We start from the raw sequence: 25740 nt of genomic DNA, 5'->3' as shown, positions 1-25740 counted from the left end.
TATTTTTCATTTCTTGATTCCATCCATTCTGTATTTTTCATTTCTTGATTCCATCTATTCTTTAAACTCATATAGTTAAAAAAAAAACTTTCCTCCCTACTCCTGTATACTGCTTTTCCTGCTTCCCAGGCAACAGTTTGTCTGCAGTAAATGAGGTTAAATTTCAATGTAGGTATGATTATTTAATATAGTGTACAAGATTAAATTGTTAAATACTTTAAGAGACCATCTAGATTATATTCCTCATCTTATAAGAAGAAACTAAAGCACAAAGAGTTCATTCAGGAAATTAAAAAATAAATCTCAAACATGGATTTCCTAACTTTCTCCCCAGAGGTCTTCTCATTATATCATGCTCCCTATGTAAACAAAAAAGAGAGGCAGTTGTTCAGTGAGAGTTAACTTTTCCATTTAGAGAGGTAAGTAAAATTTGAGAGAAGACTTGGCTGGTGTGGATGTAGGGCTGGTTGCAGTGTACATGATCATGGGATTCAAATATTTGAAATGCTATTATGTGGGAAAAGCTTTTGCCTCATTACAAAATGAATTTTTTAGATGTTTGACTGAAACACTTCATGAAATAGTGAGTTACCTGTCATTAGAAGTGTTCCAACAGAGCTTAGAGTATTGGATTAAATGGCCTCTGAGGTGATTTAAGCTCAGTAATTTTATGATTTTAATTTATTCTAATTGTCATTCAAGAATTCTAGCAGAGTTATGGTATGCTTCCAAGCAATTTTTAAATTTAAGATGTTTCCAAGCAATATGCCTATACATGTTTTTTTGCATGAAAGTTTACTACTATTATTTAAATAAGCCTTGTGTTTAGTTTTTTTGTTGTGCGTGCATGTCTTTTGACTTTGCCATTTATGGTATCAATTCAGGACATTATCTGTGGGTGTTTTTGGTGTTTTTAAAAGTGAGGTATGTGTAGTTTAAGCAATCAGAAATTTCTAGACCTAAAACTAAGGGAAAGTAGAAATTCATTTCTTTATCTTTCTTAGTGTTGTTCCACAGATAATTTAGCACAGTTCTTAACATTTAGAGCATATGCTAATGAGGCTTATGTTTCAGAAGTGCCTTCTTCCTCCAGCTGGGTGGAGAGCTCCATGGGTGCATGTGTTAGACTTGAGTTTCACTGGGCATGTCACAGTAACTTAAGCAGGAACTAAGAACACTAGGAAAATTCTTGTCTATTTATTAAATAGAATTAATTTTCATATGGAGTGTTTTAATTTTGGATAGAACAAATTGTTCTGTGAATCCAGAAGTCCCCTATTTACATTAATTTTAATCAGACTATTGGGAATGATCTTCCTTTCATTATGTTATCTTTCTGCTCAAGAACCTAAATAGAGTTCCATTTACCACCGTGTAGCCTAAGCTTCTAATATAACTTAACCTTAGCTGTTCTATCTTATTTCCTGTTTCTCTCCAACCCACACTGTTTTAGTTAGGCTGATTGCCTCATTATTTTTCCCACATAGCTTGTCCATTCTCACTGATTATTTATTCTATTCTGTAGTCTGAATGCCTTTCCTTATTGCCTGTGACTCAAATCCCATCTTTTATTATGAAGTCTTCCTTTTGGCCAAAATGAATCTTTCCTTTCTTGGAGCTCTAGAAGGAATTTTTGTCTGCATAGTATATGGCTTATCACTTTGTTTACTCTCTTATCCTCTGTGGGGTTTTACCTGGGCGCAGCTGGTTTTTCTTTTCAATTAGATTTAAGCTCCTTGAAGTTGAAGAGTACATACTTTTACTTGCTTCACAGTGCTTAGTACAGCGCTTTGCTTATGGTATGACCTTCAGGTTCATTTTGTGAACATATGCTTTTAGTCTCAAGGAAATTCAGAAGAATATAAATTGTTCGGGATATTCCATCACAACTGCTGTGAAAACAGAACCTCACATGGAGGGGATCAGAACTGATCCTTTTTTTAACTTGGATGACAGAATGCAATTTGAGTTCAGCTTCAAATAATTTTTTTAAACATTAGGCTTGGGGTCTTCAGAGACAAGAAAATATGAAAAGGGTTATATGTAGAACAAGTAAAAGTTCTTTTTTCTATAATAAAAGGAAAATCCAGTCATTCCGTGATGGTGTTACTGGGTTAATAAGAAGAATCTTTTTCCTCCATGAATATTCTATTACAATCATTAAAATAGAACCTAGAAAAGACATTCACAATCCCATGAGTCCTTGGGTCTGAAACACTTGTTAATTAGATTAAATTAAATTAAGTTAAATTTCTTGTCTGTCCCTTGTTTACAACTAATTCATGGGTTACAGGCTTGCAGCATTTAATGCTACCCTATCATTGAACATTTAGTCTCAGTGGCCTTCTCTGACACTAGTCTCTGAGTTTACCTAACTTTGAGCATTCCTTAGTCTTCTCTTACGATTTCTCTTACTTTCTGCTCCCTGCCTGTCATTTTCTCACAGTGTCTGTCCTTGCTTCAGCCCTCTTTTCTCCTGTGTCAGTCTTACTCCCTTTTGTGGCCATCATTTTTGAGTCTGACATATATGTAGCAATATGGATCGGGGTGCCTCTTACTAGCTTTGACCCACTCTGGAGCTCTAGTCCAGCATTTACAGCTCTCTGCTGACCATGTACCCTGGATGCCCTGGTCCAATAGATACTCAATAAACATGTAGTGAGTGAGTGAGTGAGCAAGTAAATAAATGAATGAATGGATAGTGTTCTGATAACACTTAAATTCAATATTGCCAAAGTTGAATTATTTTCTCCTTCGATCATGTTCCTCTTGCTGGGTTTATTTATTTATTTTTTTGTCTGCTAACAATATCAAATACCTCCAACAAACAAAAGTTAAAGCAAATCACTCATATGTATTTACTGGACTTTTTTTTTTTTTTATTTGAGACAGAGTCTCTGTCACCTAGGCTGGAGTGCAGTGGCGTGCTCTCAGTTCACCGCAACCTCCGCCTCCCAGGTTCAAGCGATTCTCCTGTCTCAGCTTCCCGAGTAGCTGGGATTACAGGGGCCTGCCAGCACTCCCGGCTAATTTTTGTATTTTTAGTAGAGATGGAGTTTCGCTATGTTGACCAGGCTGGTTTTGAACTCCTGACCTCAGGTGATTCACTTGCCTCAGCCTCCCAAAGTGCTGGGATTACAGGTGTAAGCCACTGTGCCTGGCCTACTAGACATTTTTAAATAGCCTATAACTTGCTAGAAGCTAGAGATACAAAAATGAATAAAATTTCCCCACCTTAAGTAGCTTAATTGTTAAAAGGGAAATATATATGCTCATAGATAAGTACAGTACAATAGTAATTATCCAGTTTGCTTTGCTAAAGTTAATGGCAAAACGATTCACATGAAAGTGCAGGATAGAAAGCTGGGAGTTATACTTAACATTATTATGAATTGAATGAATCCTGTCAAATTTCTGACTATCACTTTATTTCTCCATCTCCTCTCCAAGGTTGAAAACTTCTTATCTTTCTCCTGGGCTATTTTATTGGCTTCCTTCCTGCTTCCAGCACTAACCTCCATCCCATTTTGCAGCTTCCTTTCTGTTGTTCTGCAAATCATTCAACAACCATTTATTCCAAGTCCACTACCACTGCAATAGGTACTGGGAATCCAGTGCCTCCTATGATTCCTAGGCTTCTGGCTTGGATGACTTGTCTGATGATGTGCCGTTCATTGAGATGAAGATTATAGGCGAGAAAGAGGCTTAGAAAAGTAACGAGGGAAGGTAGAAAGGAAAAGAAAGATGATTCAGTTTTAAACATGCTGATTTTGGGATGCTTTGAGACAATGGTAAATGGAAAATTTGATATACAGGGCCCCAGGAGATAGAGATATCTATTGGATTGATATTCATGTATAGATTGCCCTTGAATCTAATGGATGAGATCACACAGTTGGACTGTATGTTTTGAGAAGGGCAGGGACAGAACCCTGAGAGATGCCAGTATCAGAAGAGAGATTTATAAGCTCTGATATTCTGATCAGATTGTTTCCACATTGTCAGATAAAGTTTATACTCCTTTGAATTATGTACAAGGCACTTTTTGATCTTTATATTATATGCAAAGCACTTTCTGAGCTGGCCCTTAGCATCTCTTTCCAACCTGATCATTTCTTGTTCCTTTGCTTTGCCTTGGAAATGGCTTTTCTAAGAACTCTTTTGTGGTACAGTTTCAAATTTCTGTACCTTTGCACTTGTTCTCATTTAATATTTGTTCACCTTTGTATTTTTGGTGAATGCCAACTGATATTTTTAAATTGCAGTAAAATACACTTAACATAAAATTTACCATTTTAACCATTTTTAAGTGTATAAGTGACATTAAGTACTTCACATTGTTGTGCAACTATCACCACCATCCATCTCCAGAACTCTTTTAATCCTGCAAAAGTGAAACTCTGTACCCATTAAACACTAACTCCCCATTCTTCCCTCTCCCCAGTCCCTGGAAACCATCACTATGTTTTGTGTCTCTGTGAATTTGAGTGTCCTACTCTTGGTATCTCATAAGAGTGGAATCATATGTACTTGTCCCTTTGTTACTGGCTTAAAGTAACTGGCATAATGTTTTCAAGTTCTTCGATGTTGTATCATGTGTCAGAATTTCCTCCTTTTTAAGGCTGAATAACATTCTATTGTATGTGTATGAATACCGCATTTTCTGTCAGCACATTCATAAAACCTAGCTCAAGCCTGACATTCTATTTGAAGCCTTTGCTGAGGCAAAATGGTTTACTTACTCCTTTGTGCTATCATCATACTTCCCCCTACTTTTCAAAATAGTACTCATCATACTCTGTGTTTTTGTTTATATGCCATTGCTCCCACTTCCTTTATTTGGTCAGCTGCTTGAGGGTAATGGCCCTGTCTGGTTCTCTTTGTATCCCCAGGGCCATATCTGGAATTCACAAATAGTGAGTACTAAATAAAATTTGGGTTGGAAGACAATGGTATGGGGAGGGCATTTCATTCAACTACTTGTAGAAAGATGAGGAAGTGAGACAAAGCAAAACAAGTTGGTAGAACTTCTAGTGGTTCCACATTCCTGGAGTATACAGCATGTGAAGCAAGTGATCAGAGAAATGCCTTGGATGGAATTATAGGGTAATAAGTAGTGGAAAAGACTCAAGAAAGTGGTAAACTAAACTGCTTAGGTCAGTATATGGATACAGTTGAATGGAAAATGCTAATTAAAATGCTAAGTGAATGGTAATCTTTTTGGTCTTTGGTTAAATTTTTATTCTGGCCTGTGATGTAAGTACTGAGAGTCATTAGTGCTGATTTATGCCTGTGAATAGTCATAGAAATGAAAATAGTTTTTAGAATGACAATATTCCTAAAGGCCAGAAAGTGCGAACATTCCTTTATGCAAAAAAAAGTCTCAAGGTAGTTGGATTTTCTTTGTTTCTTAATGTGTCTGAAGGAGCTTCTGTGTCCTTATTTTTGTTATTCTTTGTGTGTGTTCAAACTGTTTGTGTGTAAGTATCCTTGTCTATGAGTGTTTTGTTTACTGTCGATATGCATATAGATCTCTGTTTCTTTCTTTCATAGAGTACTCATCATATCATCTCATCTTTCCTTATTTTCCCTTCCTCTTATTCATTCCCTTTTTTTGCTTCCTCTATTTTTTTCTATGGATTGTTTAGTCTTTGTTCCTCTCTATTCCTCTTTTCATTTCTATTTCCTTTCCCTCTCTTCTTTTTCTTTTAAACTGAATGCTATATAGGAATGATCATTCTAGATAAAGTGGACAAAGTTTATCCATTTTAAATGGATATATGATAATATATTCACGGATATATGATAGAATGATAAAATGATTGTTCTAGATATAATAAAATGAAAAAAGATAAAAAATTAAAGAGTTATCTAAACCATGGCATTTCCTTTACTCTTAATTAGGGAATCTCAGAGTCAAATTTGTGTTCGTCATTGAAAATGCCAGTGGACTCACCAAGAAGTCTTGGTGTCATCAAAAGTTCATCTCTCTTTCTTATTCTTTTTTTTTTTTTTTTTTTTTTATTTATTTTTTTTTAATTTATTTATTATTATTATACTGTAAGTTGTAGGGTACATGTGCATAACGTGCAGGTTTGTTACATATGTATACTTGTGCCTTGTTGGTGTGCTGCACCCATCAACTCGTCATTTACATCAGGTATAACTCCCTTGATACTGAATTAGTCACCAAAGCATATCCATTCTTCCTCCAAAATATTATTCTAAACTTATCCTTTTTCTCTAATCCCTTTGTTGCTCCCCTGTTCCAAGCCCTCATGCTTTATATTTGTTAATGAAATAACATCTCATCTTAACTTCCTGCTTTTCTCATCTACTTCTAAGCCACTGTATATACTGCCAAGGGCATAATCTTTAACACATACAAATATAATTATGCCATCTTTTAAAAAATGTATGTCCTCCATTGTGTAAAGTTAAATTTGAGGCTCAATAACCTAGTATTCAAGCCCGTGTGAGAAGCTGAGTTTCTTGCATTCACCCAGAGCTCCAGTAATCCTGAATGACTTGCAGTTTTCTGGATGTGTTTGTTTATTTTCTCAAATTATTACTTTTACCTGACTACCTGTGGACCTCTTGCCACTCAAGCCTGAATGTTGTCATTGTAGCAGGACGAGCGGCAGAAAAAAACCCCTCAGACACTGAGATAGTGAAGGGAGTGGCTTTAATCAGCTGGGAGCATCAGCAGGCTAGCGTGTTAAAATCCAAGCTTGTCAGGTGCTCAACTTCTGTCCCTTTAAGGGCTCACAATTCTAAGGGAGTCCATATGAGAGGGTCGTGATTGATTGAGCAAGCCAGGGGGTACATGACAGGGGCTGCGAGCACCAGTGGTCAGAGTGAAACAGAACAGAATGGGAGGTTTTACAATGTGTTTCCATACAGTGTCTGGAATCTATAAATAACATCAGTTGCTAGGTCAGGGGTCAAATTTTAGCTACCAGGCTTAGGTCAGGCAGGCCCAGGCCTGGTTTCGGGTCTGATTCCTTGGTTTCGGGTCTGGTTCTAGGCGCCAGGCTACCTGCCTTTAGTTTCACTTCTCTTTCCTTTTATGAGTATAAAACAATATAAAACAATATGAGAGGGTCTCTCTCTTCCCTCATTTCCCCCCCTTTGAGACTCTTACTTTTTATTAATGGGAGTTCTCTTATTTTCGCTACTTATGTCTTCTTGTGCAATAGATTGATAGTGATTCATATCGTACACTTGTGCTGAAGCATTCTGGTGAACTAAGGTAGTGATGAGACTTTTTATCATTTGAAGAAGTACAGGTAGCAAACAAGGGAGCAATAAGCAGGTTCCTATTACTATTATAACTCTTATTATAAGAGTTTTAAATTTTCCTAGTGCTGGGAACCAATTTCTAAATATGGCCTTATGATCAAATCCATGCCACACTTGCACGGGCACATGTGCTAGTTTTGTTGTATCTTTAACTATGTCTTCAACTACTTGCCCCTGATCATCTATGTGTAGAAAGCAATTAGTAAGGTTAAATTTTTCACAAACCTTTCTTTAGCTGCTAGCAAGTAGTCGAGAGCTAGTCTATTTTGATAGATAGCATTCCTCATCTGAGTTTCTTGCCGGGCTAGAACAATCAAGGCTTGACCGGTTTTATTAGTGATGATTTCTAAAACAGCTTGCAACCATATGATTTGCTTGAGCATGTAAATGGGGGTCTGGTATCCCCATGCGTCATCTTGTGTCTAAGTGGCAGGCCTATAGTATTGTATAATGTTTTTAGGAGGCCATTTCATTATCTTTTTAATAATCTGTGGCTACATTTCACTTTTCATGGTAAGCATAGACAGGGAAACCCAGGAGTTTGTCTGTTTCTATGGGCAGCAGGAAGAAAGATGGTTTAATAGTGCCAATAACACAACTGCCTGTCCACCGGTCAGGTAGCTTAGGATAGACTCTATGTCCACATATCTAGTATAACCTAGTGGGGGCTGTCCAGTCCTAGAGGGATTCTGGGTGGGCCTAAATGGTTTGCAACTTTGGGAATTTACTAAATGGATTTTTTTTAGTATGGTTTGAACTCCACTAGGTGGCTGGTTTTGTAGTTCTATTATACGGTTTTTGCCTGAAGCAGCTGAGTCTTTCTATAGGAAGGGTGAAGTCCTTCCCCACTCTTGCTATACAGTATTGTTTAATGATTGAGGCTTTTAGGTCTTAGAAGTTATCAGGGTGATTTTTTCTGAGCCAGGAATTTATCAGGAACTGGGTCTGTAGGTACTAATTCTTGGTCTTCTTATGGCCATTGATCTCCTGTTACAGTTTCTCTACAAACATAACTTTTAGAGACTGGGCTACATACCTTGGATAGAATAGTATTATACAAACAAGTTTCTTTTAGAGTCCTGGTACACTTATAATAACCATAAAATAATAGGACTGTAGCAATCTTTTGTCCTATCTCGGTGACTTAATGTATATACTGGGAACAGTCCTCAGTCTGAAGAAGGTCAGTTGAAGTTCGTACTGTAAAAGTCCAAATTTTAAGGAAAATGAGTCCCGTGATGAGTTTTCTCATGCTTTGGCCGTGCGTGGACCAGTCAGCTTCCAGGTTTGACTGGAGCAGCATTTGTCATCTTTTTCATAGTCACTTTGCAGGGGTTGGTGAAGCTGCTCCCATCCACGTACAGCTTCCGCTCTACTGATGTTTAAAGGATGGTCTCGGAGGTTGGGCCAGCTAGAATAAACTGAGTCTAATACCTCTACACAGTTATGTTTAACTGGGCTCTCTGATACCAGGAGTAAGGTGGCAGGTTTTAGGGTGTTGCAAACTTCAATGGTTATGTGGGGATTTTCACAGAGCAAGCTTTGGTATCTAGTTAGTCTAGCATTCATTAGCTAATGGTGTCCTTTGGTACTTATTAAAGTCACCACAGCATGGGGGTACTTTAGGTTTTGCCTAAGAGTTAGCTTATCTCCTTCTTGTGCTAACAGGGCTGTTGCTGCCAGTGCCCTTAGACATGGGGGCCAGCCTTTGAAAACCACGTCTAGTTGTTTTGAGAGATAGGCCGCTGGCCTTGGTCAAGGCCCTATAGTCTGGGTTAAAACTCCAACTACCTTTTTTTTTTTTTGGACACATAATGTGTAAATAGTTTTGTCAGGTCAGGTAGCCTCAGGACTGGGGCCAACCTGAGTTTTTCTTTGAACTCATGAAAACCTTGTTGCTGTTGGTTGAAATAGATGTAGTTTATCTAATTTATATTTTTATTGACTATCGTCTACCAAAATATTGACTTAAATCCTGTAACTATTTGATTTCAGACTTTAAATTGATCTGGTATTCCTTGTGGGGCTCCAATTGCATCTAAATAGATGTGAGAGTTGAAAGACCTATAATGGGTTTCTCTGGTTTTATGATGTCTTATTCTTTTTTTCTTCCTCTGGTTGATGAAATGCCAGGGTGAAAGGGATAGCCAAATGGACTAAAGCACAAGTGCCACTCTAGTTATTCGGCAGAGTGCCCAGTAAAGGTCTACCACAATACCACCACACATCCACTCGGGGATCAACAAGGGCTGACTAATTAAGAAGCTCTTGAAAATTCTTAAGCTCACTGCATCCCTTCAGGTCTCCAAGGAATGCTAAGTTTCCTCCCTGTCACGAGAGACATGAAATGAACTTAGTGTTCAGAGACGGAGGCTGCATGGCCCTCGGGGGCTGACCTGCAAGGTGCTGGACTTTGGGATATAGCAGAGAGAGCTTGGCACAACTTATTACTCCAGGCTGTAGAATCCTGGAAAAGAGCTACCATAGAGCCCATTCTTGGTGGACTGGAGGACCACCTTAGTGGAAAGGGGACAATCTGGGCCTCTGGCCTGCCATGTGCACAAGCATAATAATTGCTTTTGTTTAATGTGCAGATGGAATATTTGATCCATTCCAACCAGGCATTTGCATCTTGGTATGCTGTCTTAATTGCCAAAGTTTGTTTTAGGTCTTTAACTTCTGTGATCCTCTAATAAAATGAATGTTTCCTTTAGCACCTATTTTTATTAGTTTTTAGACCAAAGAGAACTAAGCAACATTTTATATTTAATAATGCTTCTTGTATGACTTTTATACCAGATAAGCTAAATTTTACCTTTATATTAGTGTGTTATTAATGTTAAACTTAATTTTAATAAAACCTTGTAGACGTATTTATCAAATTTTTAATGTTTGAGCATAACGTAAGATTTTATAGACTCTTTTTAACCTTTCATAATTTTTGTTAAAGAGCAGGTTGGTGCTTTAAGAAAAACCTGTTGCATTTTTGCTTTAATGTCCAGTTCACAGAAAAACTGGATGATACCTTTTTAACTTTAGCTAATATGTTTACACACATAATTTTCTTTACAATCAACGTTTTAAAACTTGCTTAAACTTTCAAAACAATAGTTTTTTTAACCTTTTAATGTAGGCAAAAATCCACATTCTTATGCCTCCTTATAATCCTTTTACCAAAGGTATATTTTTCTTTCCTTATACACCTTGCACATAAACTCAGGAGGCCTTATTACTTTTAAATTATACAACATTTTTTGCATAACATTTTTTTCTTTCATGACTTTCGTAGACAATTCTTTGACATGTCTCAACTTTCTGACTTATTACAAACATTTCTTTAAGCAACCAGTTAATTTATTTCAGGACAAGAATTTACCATATAACACCCTTTTTACCTAAATTCTCTCTCCCCCCCTTTTTTCCATGTGTGGTTTTTTTTTTTTTTTTTTTTTTTTTAATTTTTTATTTTAGGATAACCATTCTTTTCCAAAGTGAACTTCCTTTATGTCTGGGGACTAGACTGTCTAAGGCCACAAGATTAGAAATTACTATAATACATGTTACACTGCTAACTTTTAGCAAACTTTACTTTTGTTGAAAACCTTGTAAGTTTGGGATTTCAATTATCCTTTGCTATTAATAAGACCTTGTTTAGTCTAAATTAATTTAGAATTGGTATAGATGGCCTTTTTTTTCTTCTGTTAGCAAAACAGCTGCGCTACAGATTGAATGCATCTGGGCCATCCGCAGGTTACTGGGTTAAGGATTTTTGATAGGAAGGACTCAGTGCTTTAGGGATACACCCTTATTTACACTGACAACAAAGTGGTATTAGAGTGTTATAGCATTACTGAGAATACCTTTAATTATTAATTATACATTTTAAATTTACCTTGACTTTTAAAGGAATAGGGTGTACTTTTTTTTTTTCTTAACTACTTGTATATTTCTCTCTTTCTCTCTTTGACTTGCTGTCTCTCTCTCTCTCTTTGACTTTCCTTCTGCCTCTGTCTCTTCCTCTCTTTCTGCCTCTCTCTTTCTCTGTCTCTCTCTCGTTTCTTGACTCCTTTGTCTCTCTGTCTCTTCCTCTCTGTCTCTTCCTTTCTCTCTTTGCCTGTTTTTCTCTCTGTCTCTTTCCTCTCTTTCTCTCTGCTGGTCTTTCCTTCCCTCTGCCAGCCACTTATGCTGCTGTTCTCTTAACTACTGTAGGTGGGGAGGGGGTCTAAAACCAGCTGTAACTGTCTATGTACGGAAACTGGTCTGGGTGCCTTGGCTTACAGGTTACCTTGTGCCATACCTTTGAAACAACGGACCTGTCTAGGCTTCCTTCTGATGGCCACCCCACCTCTAATGCTGGCCAATCTATTTCACACAAAGTTCTAAGTTTTCTTGGTGTCATAGTAACAATGTAATCTCCCTTAAATCCTTTCTTGAAATTTTCAACATAGTTCCTAGTGGGATGGGCTTACTTTGTGCCTGACCTATGCTTCTTCGAGACAAAACACCACACTCACACCACACGCACCCCACAAAACAAAGAACAGGTAAAGGGGGCACACACACACTTTTGCAGTTTACACCAAACCAAAATCAAAACCAATATCAGAGTATCCAGAAATCCAAGCCAGTTCAAAACCAAAACCAAAGTATCAAGCAATCCAAGTTAAGTCAAAAACAAAAAAAAAAGTGCCGGTACAGGCACACCATGGGAGATCAGGCCACACTTCCACTCAAATGGAGTAGGCAAGTTCCCAAGACCAGTCCTGTCAAGCAATTCAAACCAAGTCAAAACCAAAACCAAAGCGCCGGTAAAGGCACACCGTGGGTGATCAGGCCACGCTTCCACTCAAGTGGAGTGGGCAAGTTCCAAAGACTAATCTTACCAAGTTCTAGATGACTAGATTCCAAGTGCCAGTTCCTGGTGTTCAGCCACTGCATTGATCCTTCACGGGGGCCTGCCACACACTGCTCTGGCGAGGCGTCCCATGGGGCAAATGCCTAATTGGGAGCGCTCTCAGGATCCTTGTCACTCCAGCTGGTTGGAGTCCCCCGCAGGGATGTTCCACATGGCATGCTAAAGCCACCTAAGGAGCTACCTCGGCCATCCATTAATCACCTCGCTTTCCCGGTCAGGAACCAAGAACTGTAGCAGGAGGAGCCGTGGACAAAACCTCTTAGACACCGAGATAGTGAAGGGAGTGGCTTTAATCAGCTGGGAGCATCTGCAGGCTAACGTGTTAAAATCCAAGCTCATCAGGTGCTCAACTTCTGTCCCTTTTAAGGGCTCACAACTCTAAGGGGATCCGCGTGAGAGGGTCGTGATCAGTTGAGCAAGCCAGGAGGTACGTGACGGGGCTGTGAGCACCGATGGTCAGAGTGAAACAGAACAGGAGGTTTCACAGTGTCTTTCCATACAATGTCTGGAATCTATAGATAACATCAGTTGCTAGGTCAGGGGTTGAATTTTAACTACCAGACTTAGGTCTGGCAGGCCCAGGTCTGGTTTCAGGTCTGATTCCTTGGTTTCAGGTCTGGTTCCTACGTGCCAGGCTACCCGCCTTTAGTTTCACTTCTCTTTCCTTTTCTGAATATAAAACAATATGAGAGGATCTCTCTCTTCCCTCAGTCATGAAAGAGAATAGATCAGTTTCCTAACATTCCTGCAAGGTCAAGTTGTGATGGTACATACTTGAGGCAAAAGAACACTCTTTATTATTTGGGCCTTGGACCCATATTCTTTTTTTTTTTTTTTTTTTTTTTTGAGACAGAGTCTTACTTTGTCATCCAGGCCGGAGTGCAATGGCGCGATCTGGGCTCACTGCAGGCTCCGCTTCCTGGGTTCATGCCATTCTCCTGCCTCGGCCTCCTGAGTAGCTGGGACTACAGGCGCCTGCCACCACGCCTGGCTAATTTTTTTGTATTTTTAGTAGAGATGGGGTTTCACCGTGTTAGCCAGGATGGTCTTGATCTCCTGACCTCGTGATCTGCCCGCCTCGGCCTCCCAAAGTGCTGGGATTACAGGTGTGAGCCACCGCGCCTGACCTGGACCCGTATTCTTAATGCAATCTCCTGATGAATTAAATGAGGCAATATGTAAATGTAAGCACTTCTCTTACCTCTGCACTAGAAGCTAGCCAAATGGCCTTCTTGTTCCCTTTCCTTTGGTTTACACTCTTATCTGGGCCCTACCAGCCTAATGACAATAGAAGCATGGAAATGTAACCTTAAGGATAGAACTGTTTTATTTTTGTTTTTTGTTTTTGTTTGTTTTTTTGTTTCCCCTAAAGGCGAGGGCCGAATTGGCCTTGCTTTTCCTTTTTTCTTGGAGTAACCCTGTTTCTGCTAGGTCTTTCAATGATGGTATGGTAGAGTTTAAGTTGGAGGGGTTGGAGAAAAAAATCCTCAGGTTTGTGTTATTTTACCAGCTACGTGGCAGGGAAGAGAGAGAAAGTGGTTTAGAGGAAAATAATCCCAAAACAGGACTTTTCCTTGAAAATCAGAGAGTTAGAAGTGAATTTTCATAATTGAGTAAAGAATGGGAAGGACTATGCAGATGTTTTCAAATAAATGATGATTGTTAGGCTGGGATTTTGGTCAGAAATGAAAATGTATTAAAGAATGGTCAGTATAAATGGAATTGGGTTGAAGAAGGAGAAGAGAACCATTTCTTATTAAGTACCTATTAATGATACCACACATTAATCTTATAAGAACTCAAGGAGGAAACAGTATTGCTGACATTTTAGACGGGGAAACTATCTCCAAAGTAGGCAGTTAATTGACCAGCCCAAGATTGTATAGTGGTAAATTGTTGGGGCAAAATGTAAAACTAGGTCTCTCGGATCCTGTAAAACATACACTGTTTCCATTTTGTCTCTGTGTCTTCAGAATTTCTATTTACCATATCTATTGCCAGAGTGCCATATTTGAGGTATGGTTAGATGAATATAATGTAAGTGAATATATAAGTTTAATAAACATTGATTCTGAGCTTCACTATGTCTCCTGTTCTGCACATTCTCCTCACTGGGATAAGATCAGAACTTGTTCGAATTCTAGAATTTGGTCTTATGTTTTATATTTTAGGACCAGTGACAAAAGAAGAAACTTGGCCAAACAAAAAGCTGAGGCTCAAAGGAGGCTCTATGGTCAAAATTCAATTAAAAGGCTCTTACCAGGCTCCTCAGACTGGGAACAGCAGAGACACCAGTTGGAGAGGCGGAAAGAAGAGTTGGTATGAAAGTTTTAAGAAAGTACCCACAATTTAAATTGCATAATTCACTTGTCAGGTTTTATTTGTAAAATTTTTCTCATTTCCAGAAAGAGAGACTCGCTCAAGTACGAAAGCAGATCTCACGAGAAGAACATGAAAATCGACATATGGGAAATTATAGGTAACTGTGCTGGTATTTTTGTATAGATTGAAAAAATGAAGTATCAAAGCAATGATCCTTCATGTTTTAATCTTGTGTGCTTATTTTAAGCATTTTTCTTTGATTCCAAGCAAGGACTTTTGCTTACTGTCTTTCAAGAAAGAAAGGTAATCAGCAAGGAGATGGTTCAGCCTTGACAATGCTCCTGCTAGCCAGCCTCTGGGTGGTTGTAGGAGGTCCTTTTAACCCGCCGTTATCCTGTGACTGTATTTAGTTATAATGTGGTGTTTAAAAAATGTCAGAATTCAGGTCTCTTGGTATTCTTCCTGCCAATCTATAGTGGTTACTGTACTTTTTCAGGAACCAAGCAAATAATGAAAATGTTTGAAGGAGTTAGGTATGGGACAGTGGAGAGAGATGTGGGCTGTGTTAAACTGGACCCGTTCCACAATATCACCCTTGACAGAAGCAAACCTCCCCACCCCACCCAGCTCATTGTGTTCTTGGAAAGACTGCCCACTTTCCAACTTTTGACATTGCCTGAGCAGGATAAAGGAATGTGTAAGGGCATTCTTGCACTCATGGTAAGATGTTCTTTCATGGCCTTAACACCATCAACAGTAGTGATGAGAACACATTCCTCCCACTCCACCTCTACCCACTTTACTAGAGAGGCAAATTCCATCACTACAAAAGAGATCATCAAAACCACTGCCTACATTTTTGTATACTTCGGTAACCACACTAAGTAAAAAACTCCTGTAGTATCCCTTATTAACTGAACACTCTCCTACAAAGTTCAATATTTCTGCAATTTGCCCAATCACCATTCTTCTCCAACCATTTCGCCCTAACTAAACCCTTATACTGTGCCTTCTGGAACTGCATTGTTTAATGCTAATTCTCTATATAAACTTTATTTGTGGATTTGTGCCACTATCAATCACTATAGACTGAAAACCTTCATAAAGTTGTAAAAATACTCTTGTGCAATCATTAAAGTTTTGAAAGAATTTCGTTAATTAGTGCCCAGTGAGCAAATAGTTACATTAGAAAGTTACTGAGTGAATCTATTAGGCCAATTATCAGTTTTCTATCTGGAGGTTTAATATTTAATATTATTTTGTACTAATCAGTATAGAAATGCTTATACCTGGCAATATGACTAGTATAGAATAGGTGGTCAAGGATTATCTGTGGAGTTGATGTTAACTATTGAGCTGTGACAGCTTCTTTTTAAAAATTTGATTTATCTGATTTTGTTGTAGACGAATTTATCCTCCTGAAGATAAAGCACTACTTGAAAAGTATGAAAATTTGTTAGCTGTTGCCTTTCAGACCTTCCTTTCAGGAAGAGCAGCTTCATTCCAGCGAGAGTTGAATAATCCTTTGAAAAGGATGAAGGTAAGAGAATGAATGTTTATATAGAGAAAAAAGAATAAAGCTAAACAATATGTCTTTACAGACAAGCCACCTTGGTCCAACATATAAAAATATCTTACTTTTAAGATATGCTTTCCCCAAGCTTTTTATTTTAACAGTTGGTAACATTTCATGATGAACCAACTTACTTCATAAATAAGATATCTACCAAGACAAATTGTAGAGTAGAGAATTGTGATATTATGTAGTAATATCAATATATTATAAAAATATATCTTATTACATAGATGTGTATCTGTAACTGGATAAAGAAACCCATGGAATTAACCTAGTGGTTTGTAGCATTCTTATTTTTTGGATTATAACAAACATTATATAGTACTTTTTCTTGATACTACATAGATCTGGCATATGAGAGGAAGTAAATGAAACACACACACACACTAATCTGTACACCTTAGTAAAAGGTCCATCAGTTTTCTATTGTAGCATGACAGACCACTTCATTTATTTGCTCATTACTCTGCAATCTTGGCTGGGCACAGTTGAGTGGTTCTTCTGCTTGTCTTTCCTTGGGTGAATCATATAGTAGCATATATCTGAATGCCCAACTGGGGCTAGAAATCCAGGGTAGCTTCACTCACATGCCTGGTGTGTCAGATAAGATAGCTGGAACATCTGGGAGCTGGCTGGTATCTCTTCCTCCCTACACAGTCTCTCAGCAGGGTAGTCAGACCTCTCAATATAGTAGCTCAGGATTCTAAAAGGGAGCATTTCAAGAAGATTCTTTTTATCCTAGTAGAAGCTCTCTAGTTTAGACCTGATCTCTGCCTACATATGTCCAGACATGACAGATGACCCCAAAGAAGAAAATGGCCACTCATTTCTGCTCACCTAGGAAGAGCTTGTCTCTCTTTGGAATTTAGTTTCTTTACATTACTTTTTACCTACAGCTTTCTGGTGTTTTAGAAAATATGATTGTTTAGTTTATTTGGCCTTTTCTGGCTGTTATGATGAATGTATCATCTGTTATATTTCTCCTAAACAGAAGCAGAACTCCTTGAGTTTCTTTTTGGCTATATTGTACTGCTATCCATGGAATTCATTGTAAGATTATTATTTAATAAAAAATGTATAAGAAGAGTATTTTGGGATTTCAATAGCTAAATTTCCTTAGATTGGGGCAAAGAGTAACTTATTTTACACATTTCTACTGTACAGTGAGATTTCTAGTTTCTTCAAAAACCTTTTCTAGCATCCTTTCTTAAATAACTCAATGATACAGTTGATTATACCTCTTTCAGTGTACCTATTATAGTTGTATTGTTCTGACTTGCCTAATATCCACCGGGGTATATGCTTTTATAAAATTTCCTTTTGATTCAGAATATGACTCTAGAAGAACACAAGAAAGGTGTTAGGGCACTTGTGACTTTTTGCCACCTTTGATGACTATAGAATGAAAACCTTTATAAAGTTCTAAAAATACGTTTGTGCAATCATTGAAATTTTGAAAGGTTTTCATTAAATAGTGCCCAGTCAGCAAATACTCACGTTAGAATGTTTCTAAGTGAAACTATTAGTCCAATTATCAGTTTTCTGTCTGGAGGTTTAATATTATTTTACACTAATCTGTATAGAAATGATTCATAAACTTGAAATCTGGAAATTACCTTGAACTTTCCAGAAATTTTAGTGTCCAATGAACTAGTTTATTGAAGTATTATACTCTAAAATTTTAATACTGTACTGTACTATAAAGGTACATTTGTTTATGATAATTAATACTGAATAGATTTTGGCTATATATTAATTATAATGCCAGATTTTAGTGAAAGTTTCAAGAGAATTTGCCATGACCCTTTAATATTTCTCCTTTGTTCTGAGCAGTCTTCACTAAATAATTTTGGGAATCCTTGCTCTGCATTATTTTGTGGAGATTAATCAACTTGGAAAAATTCTAGAGTCCATTAGTGATTGTAATTTTAATTAGAATATTTTTTGAAGGAGGAAGATATTTTGGATCTTCTGGAACAATGTGAAATTGATGATGAAAAGTTGATGGGAAAAACTACCAAGACTCGAGGACCAAAGGTGCAGTATATCTCTACCTTCCTTAGTTATCAAAGTAGATGCTACTAGCCCTTGATGCTTCTCACTATAAGAATGACCCGTGCTGCTTTAAAGGAACCATAAAGACTGTGTGCCCAGTGCAGGTAGAGTTTGGAAGATGATGGTATCTTACACTCAGGAGTTTTGTTTTGTTTTATTAGTTTCATTTGTCATTTTGGTTATTTTCCTGATGTCAGTGAAAATACCATGAGTCAGGGCCAAAAGGGACCCAGAGCTCGTACTCTTATTCTAAACTAAATATTAAGTTTGCCTCATACCTCTAGACAGATAATTATCAGATAAATGGGTAGCATTATAAATAAGGCAAATCATGAAATCTAGAGACCCTAATTAGGAGCCCCATCTTTTGCTGACCTAGCAACACTGATTTTGTTTTAGTTAAAATAGGTGTAATTCCTAGAAATAAGTAGAAAACTGTCATGTAGATGACATCTACATGTTCTCCCTTTTTTTTTGATACAGAATCTCACTCTCACCCAGGTTAAAGTCCAGTGGTGTGTTCATACCTCACTGTAGCCTCACACTCCTGGGCTCAAGTGATCCTCTTGCCTCAGCTTCCTGAGTAGCTGGGACAACAGGCACATGCTACCATGCCTGGCTAATTTAAAAAAATTTCTTCTTCTTCTTCTTCTTCTTCTTCTTCTTTTTTTTTTTTTTTTTTTTAAGGAGATGGTGTCTCGCTGTGTTGCCAAGGCGGGTCTTGAACCGCTGGTTTCAGGCAGTCCTCCTGCCTTGGCCTACCAAAGTGCTGGGGTTATAGGCATGAGCCACTGCGTCCAGTACTGTTCTAATATATGTCAAAGTTCTTGTTAGTAGAGTAGGAAAGAGTTGAATTAGAAAAATCTTGGATTTTTTTTCATTCCATTCCATTTATATTTCAGAATTACTGTGCTATCTCTTTGTCCTTAGACGCTTCGTCTTCTGTCATATTTTCATGATTTTCCATGCTTCTGAAATGTCTTCCTACTAAAAAAAAAAAAAGTCATTGACTTGTTGTTTGATTAGAGTCTCCTTCCTATTTCAGCTGAACCACTGTTACTTGTGTGAAACCTTCCCTCATTTCCCCAGTTAAGCTTAGACCTTACCTTCTCTCTTTCTCCTGCTGTTCCATAAATAACACTTTTGTGGAGCAGTTGTGACAAGTAATTATTTGCATGTTTGCCTCAGTACAAGGCTGCACGTTCCTTGAGGGCAGCAAGTAGATTTTCATCTTTGCATCTCTAGAACCTAGCCAGTGTCCGACACACAGTAGGTTCTCAAAATCCATTAGTTCAGTTTGTTAAATATATCCATAAGAACCTCATTGGCTAGTAGAAGAGCAGACAGGTAATTAAAAAATCAGGGAGTAATGTGGGAAGTACTACAATAAAGGGAGTGTAAAGTACTACAGCAGCATAGAGAAGAAAGGGATTGGTAGCATGTGGACGGCTTCAGAAAGGTAGTGCTGTTAGAACTGGATCTTGAAAAATTAGTAGTACTCTAAGCATTAAGAGAGGTGGAAGAGGCAGGTCACGGTGGCTCATGCCTGTAATCCCAGTACTTTGGGAGGCCAAGGTGGGCAGATCACGAGGTCAAGAGATTGAGACAATCCTGGCCAACATGGTGAAACCCCATCTCTGCTAAAAATACAAAAATCAGCTGGGCGTGGTGGCGTGTGCAGGAGAATCGCTTGAACCCAGGAGGTGGAGGTTGCGGTGAGCCGAGATCGTGCCACTGCCCTGTGGCCTGGCGACAGAGCAAGACTCTGTCTCACACACAAAAAAAGAGGTGGAAGAACATTTAGGGTATATAGGACATTAAAGGCAAAGCTATGGAGTTATGATACTGTATAGGATGTTGTAGAAACATGAAAAGTTTGGTATGACTCAAGTGGAAGGTTCTTGGATAGTGAAATTATATGGGTGAGCCTGTTTAAGAGATAAGAGATTAGCTGGTGGAGATCTTGGATGTCAGAGACTGTTCCGAATTATGTGCTCCATATTGAGGCATTGTAGAATATGTCATTGATACCCCTTTTGGAAGAAGTATATTTTAGAGTATCTGTAAAAGTAAATACTTGCATGAGTCATGGCATTACTTTGGGAAACATTGGGAAATTTCTAAGCTTTGTATATTAATTATTGCTATTCAGCAAACCAGACATGAGATATCCTGGAGGCACAATGTTTCTGGCAGAATGGCAAATGCAGAAGCCTTGAGACAGCTTTATATTGTCTTATATTTTCCTGTGTTTCATTTATATAAGGCTTGTCATCCAAACAAAAATATAACCTCTTGGGAGGAAGAATTCACTTTGTCTGATTTGTTCAGTCCCTTTCATTCTAGGCAAGTAGTGGGAACTAACAATGTATTTGCTGAAATGAACTAGATATTTCCTGTAGTTGTTAAAGCCAGCTATATTTCAAAGTTGTTGAAGTCTGGATAATCAGTCTGAAGTAGAAGCATTTTTATAACTTTTAATTTTATGTTGTTTACCAAGGGTCCAAAGTGAACCAAACTTCAAAGCAGCTGTTCCTTTTTAGAGGGATGATATAACACACAAAACATTGATTTCCGGTGTCTTTACTGGTAGAAGTATAATTGGAGATAATCAAAGTTAAATAAAACTGGTACTTGTAGTAGGAAAAATAATAACTTTTCACTTACTTGAGAATCTAAGAAACATTAGCTACATGAATAATATCACATAAAGTGTTAGGTTGGTGCAAAAGTAATTGCAGTAGAATATTAGCAATGTTCTTTTTATTAAGCTGGGTGATAGGCATGTGGGTGTTTATTCTTTATACATTTTTATATTTTTTATAGATGGCCTACTTGGACATAAAAAAATAATAAAATTGGACATAAAAAAATTGGACATAAAAAATAAGTACTATGGTTGTGTCGTAACTCAATGCCAGTTTACAAATTCCATTTTGTAGTTAAGACACTATTTAGAGTTTATGTTGCTGTGACTGCTAGTTAATTATTGAACAGTGTATTGGTCAAAAAGTCCCAAGTGCATATAAGACACAAAGGCTCAGCTGTACGTTTCCCCTTGTGATTCTTTATAGGGTCGAATAACTCATTATGTAGTCAAGCTCTTTAAGAACACTTAAAGCTGTTTGCTACATGAAGGAAGGCACCACTAGCAAGCCTGATTGTGCCACTGTTTCTTCTGGGTATGCTAAACTTCTGAGGAAACAACCTTCCTCTAGAATTCATATTCCCCAAGATTGTCAAAATGTTTGATGATTGTGTTACTGTTAAATGTTTTTATGCATATCTCTTTGAACATTGTCAGTACTTAGTAAATATTAGACCATCAGAAAGAGCACATACTTTTAAACACAAGTTGGTACCTTAGTGAATTAAACTACTTTCCTGCTTTGGTTATTTTTCATCCTTTGCAAAGGCTGTAAATTTAAGAAGATCATGCATTTTGGCTCACTCTGTATTCCAGGCACTTCATGAAATGCTGTTTCTCTATTTTTATTCTACACTGTTACACTAGAGGGTATACCTTCTTTCAGTGAAATCCCATGCTATCCAAGGATTTCATTATAGTCTATGCTAACATCAAAACATTTTTGTTTGATTTAACAGAGAGCAAGCAACTAGTATACAGCTGAAGGAGCCTCTCCCGTCAGGAATAGGAGGCATATGGTGTGTGTAATAAATAGTCTCTTAGAATGACTGAGTTATGAAACTGTCTTGTTCTTGGTTATGCACATTCTTTCTGATGTGAAACTGTCCCATGTCCCTTTCCTTCCATTCCTGCAGCTGGCATCATTGGAAACACATTGATTGGGAGGACTAGAAACGAGTGATTCTAATAGGGATAGTGACACATAATAGCATGGCATTTTCAGTCTTTACAGATTTTCCCTTCTATATTAGAGGAATTTATCCTTCCCCCGTGGAAGTTTACCCCTACTGATCTTCATATTATATTATTAATTTTTAAAAGGTAGCATGGGCAATGAAAAATTATGTCACTCTATTATGGCCAGAAGCTATGTGCCAGAGTTAGGAATACTCTGAGAAAAGACATCAGTTGTTCTTGAGCAGTTTGGAAGGTGGACAGTTAACTAAAAATTCTATTTTTATAAATATCCACAGCCAGTCAGTTATGTGAGGGATACCTAACTTCTTGCTGCACATTATCTGAGTGGATAGGCTCACAGAAAATGGTTTAGTATTCTTATTCTCTTTATCCTTCTTGCCCCTCTTTCTCCTCCCACCCCCTCACACACACACAGACACACACCACACACATACACAGATGCACTTGTGTGTGCACATGCATACACATTTATAGAGTAACTCTGAATGTTAATGATATGACAAAGGTATATCTCTGAGTCTTGATGAGTAATCTCTTATGGAATGAAGAAAAGCTGATTTTATTTCTGATTTTTATATTTTTATCTCAAATATTTTCCCTTTATTTTGTTATTCTTTGTTTATAGATACTCTGGCCCTTTAATCCAGTCATGTGGGAATACATATTCCTCATCATGATTATATCATTTAAGAAAGAATATTTTGCAGAAACAATAATCAATACATAGCACTGTAGGCTAAGCAGCATGGCAGCAATAGTATTTGGGGGGATTCTCAACCTTCAGTAAAAAGCAGCAAGCATAGGGGGAAATTTAAAATAGTAACTAATCATATCAGTAAACCTTTTTTAAGAATTCTAACAAAATAACACATTTCCGTCTTTTTAGCCTCTGTGTTCTATGCCTGAGAGTACTGAGATAATGAAAAGACCGAAGTACTACAGCAGTGACAGCAGTTATGATAGTAGCAGCAGCTCTTCAGAATCTGATGAAAATGAAAAAGAAGAGTACCAAAATAAGAAAAGAGAAAAGCAAGTTACATATAATCTTAAACCCTCCAACCACTACAAATTTATTCAACAACCCAGTAAGTTAATTTCTTCTAATTTAGATGTTGTATAAAGAATTATGGAACTGAAATTATTAAACTCAATAAAAGGTCCTTGGGCCAAATGAACCCTGTTGTGTGTGAGAAGACCTGGATTCCATCCCCCTTCCTTCCCTAACCAGACTCGGGCACATCCCTTAATCCCTTTCAAGATCTGCAAATAGAAAATGAAAGGGCTGGATTAAGGATCTGTTCTTCTGTATTTCATCATTTTTTTTAGGTGCCAGATTTTTGCTTGGGTTTTATAAAATGTGCCTCATGGCTGATCTGATGATTACGTGTCTCTTAAGCCAATATATTCTCTTCTCATTCAATTTCTGCCCCTCTACTCCTTTCACCCACTTTGTTTTATGCTATCACTTATTATATATATTTTTAAAAGTATGTATCTCCTTAGGCATTTGACTTGAATGTATCTGTAAGTTACATAATTGTGAAATAGTTGAAGTTTTGTTCCCTCCCGTTTTCATCACCGGTGAGTACTTAAGTCAGGGCTTATGATGCATAGGAACTACTTAGGAGAGCAGCCAACCACTGCTCCATCTCCTTCCTTTTCTGCTTCCTTTTCTCTCTATCTGTATTTCTTTTTACATTCTCTTTCTCTTCCTTTGTCTCTTCTTTCATTTATTCTTCAATTCCAAATGTGCAATATTGTGTCTGTGATTTTTCTTTCATCCCCAAATGTCCAGTGTGGGATTGCTGTTTGCCTAGATTCAGTTGGAAAACCCATTCCTGATGCTGCCTCTAGTCCAGGACTTTTCTGAACCCTTGTCTGTCATATCTCTGTTTGCCTTGTGCTCCACTGTCCTAGGGTTCCGCTGAAGGAACCAGCTCAATAATGCAGTGAACACAATTGTGAGCCCTTTTTACCCTCAGCAATGTATTTAATATGTTAACTTCCCTGATAATGTGGATATTTTAAAACTGGCCTTAAACACTTATGGCAAAATGCATGAGGAATACAGAACCAATAGATGAAGCTTTTACAGGAATGGTCTCTGTTTATATGTTATTCTCTAAAGAAACATGCTACTACTTCATATCTTTCAGGGTTTATGTCTTTGGAGGGGAATTAATGTATTGTGTTCCATTTCATTTATTTATTTACTCATTCATTTAAGAAATGTTTACTGAGCACCTGTTATACAGTTTGTAAGCTATTAATATTTGCTTCCTTTTTTCTTAAGGATTCCTTAAGTACTTTCAGTGTGTCTTTGTGTAACTATGGCTCTGTGTTGGTTTCAGAAGCTGACGTTTTTATGCCTAAATTTGGCCAGTTTTTAATTCCCTTTCCTGTTAGCTGATGTGTACCTCCCTAATGGCATGAACTGATGGGAGATGAGGACAGGTTGGAGAAAAACTTGCTAACATTCTTATAGCTCTGAGATTGTTCTTTGTTCTCAGACCAATAGGTTAACAAATTGAGATCAGACAATAGTGCACTAAAATATACAGATTTTAAAAATGTTTTTAAGTGTGAACTTTCATTTGCAATCTAGCCTAATTTAGTTACATGTCTTTTTTATTAGTTATGTTTTATTTTTATATTCATGAGGAATTGTAACAAGCCTTTTACTTTGTGTTATCTTCTCTCTTTAATCTTACACCAAGGAACATTTCAGCCACAAATCCTACTTGAGTTTTGTCTTCAGAGTGATGCTGATGATCAAGGACACAATCCAGATTATATGTAACACTTTCTCTTATATATAGTTTGAAAAATTCTAACTTATTTCAGCTTCAAAGGGATATGCAAGTTACAATGATTTTTTTGTGAATCCACCCAAACATCATTGGCATGTCTAGCTACTTAGTTATTCTGTCTGAATTTCTAGCATGTGTAGGCAAAAGAAAAAAAAAAAGGAATCTGTGATGATTCAAGACAAAGGATATTTTCTTTCTGCCCAGTGATCAGGTTGTATACAACCAAACCATTACCATAACCCCTCAAAGGGAGTAGGACTACAGTACAGTTACTAGCACATGCCTTGGGTATTTTCTTAGTGTAAGTTTGCTCTTGGTGCACATTAAATATGTGCAGTTCTTTGTTAAAAAAAAAAAAAGGTTGACTGGTGGTATGTTCCTCACATAGCCCTTCTGCCCTTCTCTAGAAATATAGAGGCAGTGTCATTTTGAAAAGCGGTGACAGTTTTCAGGTTCAGAAGGAAGTTAATCTTTGGAACAAAGAGAATTTAAAAAAAAATCTTTTATAGCTTTAATAAGTATACTTCTCCAAAATTTAATTTAGAAGTATATCCCTAAATATAAGGCTTATGTCGATTCCTTTTATAAAGGTTTAGTTTTTTGTTCAACAGCTAATGAAGAGAAATATTTGGGTATTCAACCTGGTTTCATGTGAATTTTACTAAATTATTTAATTAATGAAGATATATTCCCCAAGCAGAGAAAGAATACAGAACAGAGGATATATAGACCATAGGAACTGAAAAACAATGAAAATATTGATAGTATTGAGTGATGATCTATTGCCCTGTGTCAGGAGTCAAAATTTATCTGGAACAGTTGGTTTTCTTTATTAGATGTTCCTAATATGCATTGGGGAAGATATTTTATGGTTTCTCTTAGATATTTTTTTCTGATAACAAACCTATAGATC

The 25740-nt window shown here is 37.4% G+C and overlaps 1 protein-coding gene across 3 annotated transcripts in view; it reads left to right on the top strand.

The window, feature by feature from the left end:
- TTLL7 (tubulin tyrosine ligase like 7) overlaps positions 1-25740 on the top strand; it is a 137444-nt gene that overhangs the window by 71399 nt on the left and 40305 nt on the right. For all 3 annotated transcript variants that reach the window (XM_025363920.1, XM_025363922.1, XM_025363918.1), the window contains 5 exons: positions 14389-14536; positions 14623-14696; positions 15944-16079; positions 18066-18152; positions 22904-23102. In XM_025363920.1, coding sequence (XP_025219705.1) covers positions 14389-14536; positions 14623-14696; positions 15944-16079; positions 18066-18152; positions 22904-23102 — 644 coding nt within the window. The remainder of the gene's footprint in view (positions 1-14388; positions 14537-14622; positions 14697-15943; positions 16080-18065; positions 18153-22903; positions 23103-25740) is intronic.

This window comes from Theropithecus gelada, chromosome 1 (genome assembly GCF_003255815.1).
Source record: "Theropithecus gelada isolate Dixy chromosome 1, Tgel_1.0, whole genome shotgun sequence".
NCBI classification, from domain to species: domain Eukaryota; kingdom Metazoa; phylum Chordata; class Mammalia; order Primates; family Cercopithecidae; genus Theropithecus; species Theropithecus gelada.
Note: the sequence above shows the minus strand (reverse complement) of the source record. Positions and strands in the feature narration are given on the sequence as shown.